Source organism: Penaeus chinensis, chromosome 27, assembly GCF_019202785.1.
Source record: "Penaeus chinensis breed Huanghai No. 1 chromosome 27, ASM1920278v2, whole genome shotgun sequence".
NCBI classification, from domain to species: domain Eukaryota; kingdom Metazoa; phylum Arthropoda; class Malacostraca; order Decapoda; family Penaeidae; genus Penaeus; species Penaeus chinensis.
The window spans coordinates 6,795,838-6,805,837 of NC_061845.1; the positions used below are offsets into that span (position 1 = coordinate 6,795,838).

The following is a 10,000-nucleotide window of genomic DNA, read 5'->3' on the forward strand; positions in this document are numbered from 1 at the left end:
AGTTGGAATTAGTTTTTGTTTGTTTGTTTGTTTGATTGACTCGGTGGCTAAAGTGTGATGACGAAGACGACGGTGAAGGAGGAGGGCGAGGAGGAAAAAGATGAGGAGGACGTCGAAGACGAGGAGGAGGAGGAGGAGGAGGAGGAGGAAAAGGACAAGAAGGAGGAGGAGGAGGAGGAGGAGGAGGAGGAGGAAAAGGACAAGAAGGAGGAGGAGGAGGAGGAGGAGGAGGAGGAGGAGGAGGAGGAAGAAGAAGAAGAAAAAGAAGAAGAAGAAGAAGAAAAAGAAGAAGAAGAAGAAGATGATGATGAGGATGATGAGAAGGAGTAGGAGGAGGAGGAGGAGAAGGAGGAAGAAGAAGAAGAGGAGGAGGAGGAGGAGGAGGAAAAGAAAAAGAAGGAGAAGGAGAAAGAAAAAGAGAAGAACAAAAGAACAAGAAGCATAATAATAATAATAATAATAAAGATGATGGTGCTGAAGAAAAAGAAGAACAAGAATAAAACGAAATATGGGAGGAGAAAGGATTAGACCAACATCCCCTGCAACGATAGTGAGGAAGAGGGACCCCTCCGCCACTAACGCCCAGCCTTCTCCTCTTCCACCCAACCTCAACCTCTTCTTCCACTGCTGCTTCCTCCTCCACCACCACACTCTCCCCCGCTACCTTTATCTCCACTTCAGCCTGCTCTGTCATCCATGCATTCGTCACCTCCTCCTCCCCTCCTCCTCCTCCTCCTCCTCCTCCTCCTCCTCCTCCTCCTCCTCCTCCTCCTCCTCCTCCTCCTCCTCCTCCTCCTCCTCTCCACCACCTTCTTCTCCGACAACCGTACCTCCACCATCGCCCCTTCTATGACCCTTACCTCCACCACCTCCTCCTCCACTATCCATATTCCACCATACCCCTCTTTTCCAGCTCCGCCACATCCTCCTCCACCACCCACACCTCCACCACCACCTTCTCCACCAACCCTTCTTTTCTACCTCCACCCATACCTCCACCACCCCCTCTTTTCCACCTCCACCCATACCTCCACCACCCCCTCTTTTCCACCTCCGCCACCTCCTTCTCCACCACCCATACCTCCTCCACCCCCTCTTTTCCACCTCCACCCACACCTCCACCACCACCCTCTCTTTTCCACCTCCACCACCTCCTTCTCCACCTCCACCACCCCCTCTTTTCCACCTCCACCCATACCTCCGCCTCCTCTTTTCCACCTCCACCCCCTCTTCTCCACCTCCGCCCCTCCCCCTCCGCCGCCACTTATCCCGTTGCCAATACACAAACGCCCCTAAACATCAGCCTCGTCTTCACGCATTCCTCTCGCGACGTGCCAGAAACTCCACAAGCCCCATTGCCTCCCAAAGCAAGCCTGGCTCGCTCCGGTTCTCAAGTTGTGCGTGTCAACTGGCTTGAATAATAATATCAAATGGCTAGTGGAATAATAGCAAATGGCTTCTAGAAGAAGTATCAAATGGCTAGTATAACAATGGAAAATGACTCGTAGCAGAACATCTTCTGGTTTCTAGAATAGCATCAAATGACTAGTGGAAAGTAGCAAATGGCTCGTACAATAATAGCGAATGACTCACAGCAGTACATATTAGGGTTTCTATTACAGTATTAAATCAAATCATCAAATGGCTAGATATATGATTTGGACCAATAAATAATCCAGGATTTATGGGAACACTATTTCAAACAGTTTTTAATAAGCCTTCGCAGCCAAGACGCTTTGGTTCCTTAAGCTAATATTTGCTACCGGAGTTCTCGGATAAACACCTGAGTCCTATAAACGTGAGCCATGTGTCGATAAGGTCGTACTTTAGGTTTTTTCCATAGGCCCAGGGCCCTTTACCGAACCGTGAATAAATGAGATGCCGCGCTGCCATTCTGCATTTGCTTTAGCGCGTCCTTCAAGAGAAAGCATCCTTACGGAGGCGCAAGGAGGCGAGACGCATTGCCGAAGGAGTGCCAGTGTGGTCTCCGGGTACTCACGCGGGAGGAGGAAGGCCAAGGACACGCCCATCCATGCTGCTGGCCCCGCCCCCGCCCTCCCACGGGCCCGTCACCTCTATCTTGACTTGAGGCGTCGGCGTGGAGGGCTGTGACAGCGACTGCGAGTGCGAGGGCAGTTGCAGCGACGAGGGCGCCATCTCGGAGGAGGAGCGCCTCGAGGGCGGGCACGACAGGGGCGTGGACGGGCGCGAGTGGATGGGCGGCGTGGCGGCCGCGGACGGCGACGTGTGCGGTGACGTAAAGGGCGACACCTGCGGCGACACGTGAGGTGAGCCTTGGCGGGACACGTGCGGAGACACCTGCTGGGATACGTGCGGGGACACCTGTTGAGATACGTGCGGGGACACCTGCTGGGACACGTGCGGAGACACATGGGGGGACACCTGTTGCGGGATGGAGAGATGCGACTCGCTAGTGGGCGAGAGGAAATTCTCGCCGCCGATTTCCATCTGGCCGCCCCTGCGCCCACACTCGTAGCCGCCCACGCTCTGCCCGGCTGCGCCAGACTCATACTGCTGCTGCTGGTGATGCTGCAGCACAGCCTGCAGGAGCTCGTGCTTCTCCACTTGTTGCTGCTGTTGCTGGACCTGCTGTTGCTGCTGCTGCTGCTGCTGCTGCGGCGGCGGTGGCGGCGGCGGCGGCATGTGAGAGTGCTGTGCATGCAGATTGTGCTGCATGCCCAAGTGGTGGTGGTGGGCGGGCGGGCGCTGGGCGTGGGCGCCGCCCGGGTAGGCAGGCGGCGGCGGGGGCGGCGGCGGCATAGCGTGGTGGCGGGACGACGCGTCGCCGCCGTTCATGGTCTCCATGCGCGAGATCACTTCCTCGAACTCGTCCAGCTGACGGCGCGTGTCCTGGTCGAGGGGCGGCGGCGGCGGCATCATGGCCCTCGGGTGTTGGGCAGCGCGGGCGTCGGGGCCTCGTTCCCGGGCATCGCCGCTGCCGTGGGCCAGCTGCCCGAACTTGCGCTCGTCGAAGGACCAGGAGCGCTTGAGGGGGTTCCCTTCAGTGCGGCTTTCGGGCTCCACGTCGTCCCCCGAGTACGAGCGCGACGGCTGCGCCTCGAACACGCCGCCCAGCTGGTCAAACAGAGAGGCGTGGCACTGCGCAGGGCGCAAGGGGCGGACCACATGCGGCCCCTCCATCACAGCGCCACTCCTTGCGCACTTGCACACTCAACCATCCGTGGCACACTGGCTCCTGAACTGCACTAAAACACTGCCACGACAATCTCAACCGCAAAGCACAACCCTCATCACTTCCCCTTCAAGGCGGGTGCACCATGGCGCCCCGGTCGGTATTTTCCTGTTTCCGAGTTTCACGACGCGTGCGACTATATCCTTGGGCTTCGGAAGCGACGGCGCCCCGACGCGGGACCAGGGCGTGCAGGGCGGGCGCGGCGTGGCTCGAGTCAGGCGGAGCCGAGGCGCGGGGGGCGGCGGCGACAACTGGTGCCAGAGCAAACTGGGCGCGGCAGCCTCTCTCGGGCGCTGGGTATGACCTTCACAGAGCTGGCACCGGTGCCCACGCTGCGCATTTGTCCTAAACATTGCCAAACGACAGGTATTTTTACAGCACCGACGCCCCGCCCACCGCACCCTACCCGTATGAACGGATGCACAGGCAGGCGGAGTCCTCAGGCCATGGCTGGAGGTCCCGGCGATCGGCGAGTCGTCCTCATGAGCGCATGAATGGCGGCCGAGGCGGAGGACGAAGCGGGACAACGCTGCCCCGCCATGTGGAGAGCATCCAGAAACTTCCTCCGCCTGTGCCACCCGCTCGGCTCCCAGCCTCGTCTACATCCCAAGCAACGGGATCAACATCCGCGTTTATCGGGGTAACTCAAAAAGCCTCGATCCGCATAATGCCTTGTCCCTTGTAGTTGTCTTCCTGAAACATATGTGGCTTTGGACATGCGAGGCCGCTGCAACTGGTCTCCGTCAGTAGCCAGGCTGTCTCCAAGGGGCAGGAGAGACAAACAGCGAAGACATTTTTCACCTGTCGCTTCAAGAAAAGGGAAGAAAAAATCCCGAAAAGTGCCGCCAACTAATTGTCATTTTTCATGACTTTCCCCAACACCCCAGACAAATCGTTGTAAATACATAAGTGTTTAAGAGTGTCAGTCAGTGTGCCCTTGAAAGTCAAAAGTAAATAGGAATGTGAGGACTAGATAGAGAATGAGATAAAAGGGAGAAAGAAAATTAATATGAGAGAGAGAGAGGGAGAAGAAACCGAAAAATAGGATAACATGCCAGCCATAACATCACACAAAAACAATAATAATAATGAAAATAAAACCCCGTTTATAAAATCCCAAAATCACGAAACAGTAATATATCACGAAACAATATAATTTCAGGTTACAGATCAAAATGAACACGCATTCTTTTCCCCCATTTCTTCGTTTGTTAAAAAAACTCTTGGCGCGCCTTACTTACCCCTCCACGTGTCCCTCCATGTGTCTCTATGCTCGCAAGACACGTTACATCACCTAACAAATGTTACGTAGGTTATTATTTCACGTAAGGTCCTATGAAAGTCCTTTCTTGTGAAACCATTTCCCAGTGCAAATGTTGCAATTCGCAACATGGAATAGCGTACTACACACCGATACTTGCTTTGTGAAAATACATGAGTTGTGATGAGGACTGCTTGCATGGCACTGTAGAAAAAATGCTTGTTAACGCGCGTGCGTGCTTCTGTGCATGCATTTGCGTGCGTATGATGCGAGCGTTTGCAGGCCCGCCACTTTGCGAGACCAATGAAACTCATTAGCAGGCTCTACTTTCATAATAAGATCTTCAAATAAACACTTTCTTTACTTCCCAGGGCCGTTAGCCCCCTAATAATATACAAAGTCACGTCTACCATAAACAACTCAGAGATGGAGAGAGAAAGAGAGAGAGAGAGAGAGAGAGAGAGAGAGAGAGAGAGAGAGAGAGAGAGAGAGAGAGAGAGAGAGAGAGAGAGAGATGCACATTAAGCAAGAAACTAGAATTGATGCTGTAGCAGAGACAGCGAAAGTCGCCAATTAGCACCAGGGACCTTCCCCCCAAAACACAAGCGTAGTCAAAAAGCGACCAATCAACCTTCTTTCCCCAAATGGAAATAAACACACTCTTCAGATCAGTTCCCTGTATCGTAAATAATATAACCTACCATCCTATTTTTAATTCAATTATTTATGTCTTATTATTTGTATTTATTATTATTATTATTTCCTTTTTTCGGAAAACAAGCGCCACTTCCTCAAAGCCGGAGACAGAGCAGCTGTTTCTGTTGCCGTAATAACCTGTTATCATATCACTTCTAACGTCGTAGTTTCACTAACAAGGCCATTACCGTATTTTCTAACCAATTTAGAAGTATCAAATTTATACCGTACAATTTCGTGCACAGTTTTCTGCACGGGGAAGTTTGTTTTTTTTTCTGAATATATGCGTAATACTTGTGACAATGGAATTCTTGACGTTCGCGAAATGGTCAATTCAAGACATAAGTAATTTCATATACACTGAGTATAATACCAGAGTAAGATATACAGGAAAGACATACAACAGAATGAAAGGAAACAATAAATATAATAGCAGTAACAATAATGATGATTAGGAAGCTGATTATATTAGACGATTATAATGATGATGATGATGATGATGACGATGATAATGATGATGATGATGATGATGATGATGATGATGATGATGATGATGATGATGATGATGATGATGATGATGATGATGATGATGATGATGATGATGATAACGATGATGGCAATGATAATGATGCTAGTGATGGTGATCATTCAAAATGTGCTCATTCTGGATGAACAAACTTCCTCAGTGTCCAGTTTTCGAGATCACTGACATACAAACATAGCCACGCGCAGTCACACAACACCGCGTCTTAGACAAAAAACGCTCACACAGTCAATCATATTTTCTGTTATTTTTTCGACTTTAACACCTCATTAGACAACTTTTATAAATAAAAGCAAGAACATAATAGAAGAAAAGTAAGATTAATATAAACAACGGCATGCTATTGAGTGCCTACGTGTTGTACAGGAGAATGACCGAGGCACCTCTGGCGTGGCACTGTGCCAGGTTCATAATATTGACGCTCTTCTCGATAACAAAGATGAGATAAAGAAAATGTGTGAAAAGACAGCCAGGGTGTAAAAGGTATGGGAACAATAAACTAAAAATAATAAGAAAAATCTATAGTCATTTACCTCCCACTTCTGAGTATGTCAGGATGGGGGGGGGGGGGGGGAAGTGCCACAGATTGTTTTTGCTTTGGGTCCAGACAACCACGCTTTCTATATTTGCAAAGGTTATTTGTTTTGTTTTTTCTTTCCTCTTACTTCGTGAATTTCCAAATGTCCAGAGTTTTTGGATATTCAAAAGAAGGTTTTAATAATTGTCTCTCGTCCGTTTCTCGAGCATATGGCCATTTATCTTGTCAGCGCTTGTTTTGTTAGCGGAAAATATAATCCATATAAACAGTGTTTTTACGACCCATCTTTTCCCTTGAAAAAAAAGAAAAGAAAAAAGAAAATAGTAACAAATATAGAAAAATAAATAAATAAAAGGCAATGGTCTGACAAATAAACGCTTCGCTAGTGTTTTCATCGCAATTTTCCGATCTACTTCAGATGATTTCAGCTCCGGAAGATCTCCGTCTCGGATAATTTCAACTGAGGACGATCTCTGTCTCGGATAATTTTAACTGAGGACGATCTCTGTCTCGGATAATTTCAACTGAGGACGATCTCTGTCTCGGATAATTTCAGCTGTAGACGATCTCCGTCTCGGATAATTTCAGATCCGAACGACCTCTGTCTCGGATAATTTCAGCTGTAGACGATCTCTGTCTCGGATGATTTCAGCTACGGACGGTCCCTGTCTCGGATGATTTCAACTCCGGACGAAGCATTAATATGCAACTGTGTATCACAGGAAAACATGACATTTCCTACTATTCTAAATAATTGCAAGGACAAACTTCAGACAAATATACAGTGCCTGAAAACCAACAAAAAAGGAGAGAGGACCTTCAAAATATGAACTTTCATCACTTGACAAGGGCAGTGTCCCAGAGAAAGTGATGACTTGGCACTGACATGACATACGAAGTCAGATTTATGGAAAAGGTTAAGTCTTATCCACATAAAAGATTATTTCGTTGATGATGTTAATAATTATAATAATAATAATTATGATATTGAAGAGCAGGACTGGAGGCTATTTTTAAAGAAAGGTGTAGTAGTAGTAGTAATAGTAGTAGTAATAGTAGTAGTAGTAATTGTAGCAGTAGTATTAGTAATAGTAATAATAATAGTAGTAGTAGTAGTAGTACTAGTACTAGTAGTAGTAGTAGTCGCAGTTTTAATGATGATGCTCATGATCATTATAGTAATATGAATAATTATAATGCTACTACCACTAATAGTAATGATAATATAAAATAACAGTGATAATAACTTACGAAAATATTGATAATAATATTAACATTATTATCATTATCATCCACATTATTATAATTACTATCATTATCATTATCATTATTATTATCATTATTATTATTTTGTATCATTGTTGTTGTTATCATTATTATTAATACTATTATCATTATTATTATTATTATCATTATTATCATCATCATTATTATTATCATCATTATTATTATCATTATTATAATAATTATTATTATTATTACCTTTATCATTATCATTATCATTATCTTTATCATTACCATTATCATCATTATTACTATAACTATCATTATCATCATTATCATTATTATTATTTTCTTAATAATTACTATAATTATGATTATTACTATTTTCATTACTCTTATCATCATTATCATCATTGTTGCTAACCCATAATAACCATCCTCATTATTCACAAGACAACAAAACCGAGAACAACGAAAAGCAAGTAAAAAAAAAAAAAAAAAAAAAAAAAAAAGTTGAAATATCTCTGGCGATTCTTCTTGACACACAAAGTGACACCTGGCATCTGGCTTTAGAAGCTCCAGGATGCGTTTTCTGTACAGCAAGATTTGCAACCGAGATTGCGTTTGATGTTTTCAATCTTTCCCGTTCCTCCTGTCGCTGTCGAGTGCTTGAGAATCGGAATAAATTTGGCAAATGTAAGAACGCGTTCAAAGTTGTGTGATATAAATTCCTTGAGATTAGGAAAAGGAGACAGAACGAGACAGAAGTACTGGATGAGAGAGGGGAGGGGAGGGGAGGGGATGGGAGGGAAGGAGAGGGGAGGGGGGAGAATGAGTGAGTGTGAGTGGGATTGTGTGTGTGTGTGTGTGTGTGTGTGTGTGTGTGTGTGTGTGTGAGTGAGTGAGTGAGTGAGTGAGTGAGTGAGTGAGTGAGTGAGTGAGTGAGTGAGTGAATGAGTGAGTGAGTGAGTGAGTGAGTGAATGAGTGAGTGAGTGAGTGAGTGAGTGAGTGAGTGAGTGAGTGAGTGAGTGAGTGAACGAGTGAGTGAGTGAGTGAACGAGTGTGCGAGCGAGTAGGTAAATCAGTAGCTAGGGACATAAGGAGGGAAAAGACAGAGAGAGGGAGGGCGAGAAGAGAAAGTAGAAAAAGAGAAAGAGAGAGGCCAAACGAGATAACTAGAACCTAGAGAAGGGTTCCAAAAAGACGGAGACAAACCGCTTAAATAAATATATCGACTTCAAGGGTAAGCTTGGGCACAAAGCGAGACAGAGAGAGAGAGAGAGAGAGAGAGAGAGAGAGAGAGAGAGAGAGAGAGAGAGAGAGAGAGAGAGAGAGAGAGAGAGAGAGAGAGAGAGAGAAAAGGAAGAAGAAAGACAAGAGAGAGAGAAGAAAGAAAGAGAGAGACAGAGACGAAAGAGAATGAAAGAAAGAAAGAAAGGGAGAGAGAGAGAGAAAAGGAACGCGTCACACAAGTGATGGATGCTGACAACTCGCGTCACACAAGTAATTCTCGGTATCTAAATTACGCCTGGACATGTAAATGACCCTGGCACTGTTACCAGACATAGAGGCAGTAAATAGAGATGCCGAACAAAAGAGAGAGAGAGAGACTAGAGAGATGGAAGAAATGAATAGAGAGAAGGAGAAGAGAGGGAAAAGGAGGGGAGGGGAGGGGAGAGAGAGAGAGAGAGAGAGAGAGAGAGAGAGAGAGAGAGAGAGAGAGAGAGAGAGAGAGAGAGAGAGAGAGAGAGAGAGAGAGAGAGAGAGAGAGAGAGACAGAGACAGAAACAGAAACAAAGACAAAGACAGACAGAAACAGAAACAGAGACAGAGACAGAGCCAAAGACAGACAAACAAACAGAACACAAACACAAACAGACAGACGGATAAATGGCCACAGCAACCACTCCACCCAAGCCTCTGGAGCCGACTTTCCTCCCCGGGTAAGGCACCGCCCCTTCCTGGCCAACCAGCCCGACTCCATCACGCTTTACTTTGACATCCCGCCCCTCGAATGCCATATCTCTTCTCTCGGCGCAAAGAGGGGAATATTGTTTATTTTAAGGAAAGCTGTGACGACGAAGAGGCCGGTTGGTGCGAGAAAAACGACGAGGGATTTTTTTTTCTTTCAATTTTTTAATGCTATAACCCACGGTAGCAAGAGTCACGATCATCCTTATCAAAATGTTGATTAATCAATCCTTTAGTCGCGCGGTAAAATGGTAGCCAACAATAAAAACAATAAGAGATAAAAAAAAAAAAAAAAAAAACATAAAATAATAAGGAAAGTAAAAAAAAAAAAAAAAAAAAAATCTCCTTTTCCTCTTTCTCTCTTCTTCTCTTCCCCTTCCCATCTCTCCTTAATCTTTCCTCTTAATGATGCATCCTCACCCCTTCCCCTACCCACACATGTACCCCATCACCCCGCGCCCACTCACGCTATCCCCCCACTCTCCATTACCCTCCACCCCCACCCCCACCCACCTTCCATGTACCCTAATTGCACCCCCACCACCCACCCA

General features: G+C 46.5%; 1 protein-coding gene across 2 annotated transcripts in view; it reads right to left on the reverse strand.

Moving 5' to 3' along the window:
- LOC125039460 (ataxin-2 homolog) overlaps positions 1-3,295 on the reverse strand; it is a 107,994-nt gene extending 104,699 nt beyond the window's left edge. For both annotated transcript variants that reach the window (XM_047633414.1, XM_047633413.1), the window contains exon 1: positions 2,000-3,295. In XM_047633414.1, the coding sequence (XP_047489370.1) occupies positions 2,000-3,162 (1,163 nt within the window). In that variant the 5' untranslated portion in view covers positions 3,163-3,295. The remainder of the gene's footprint in view (positions 1-1,999) is intronic.
- Positions 3,296-10,000: the final 6,705 nt, after the last annotated feature.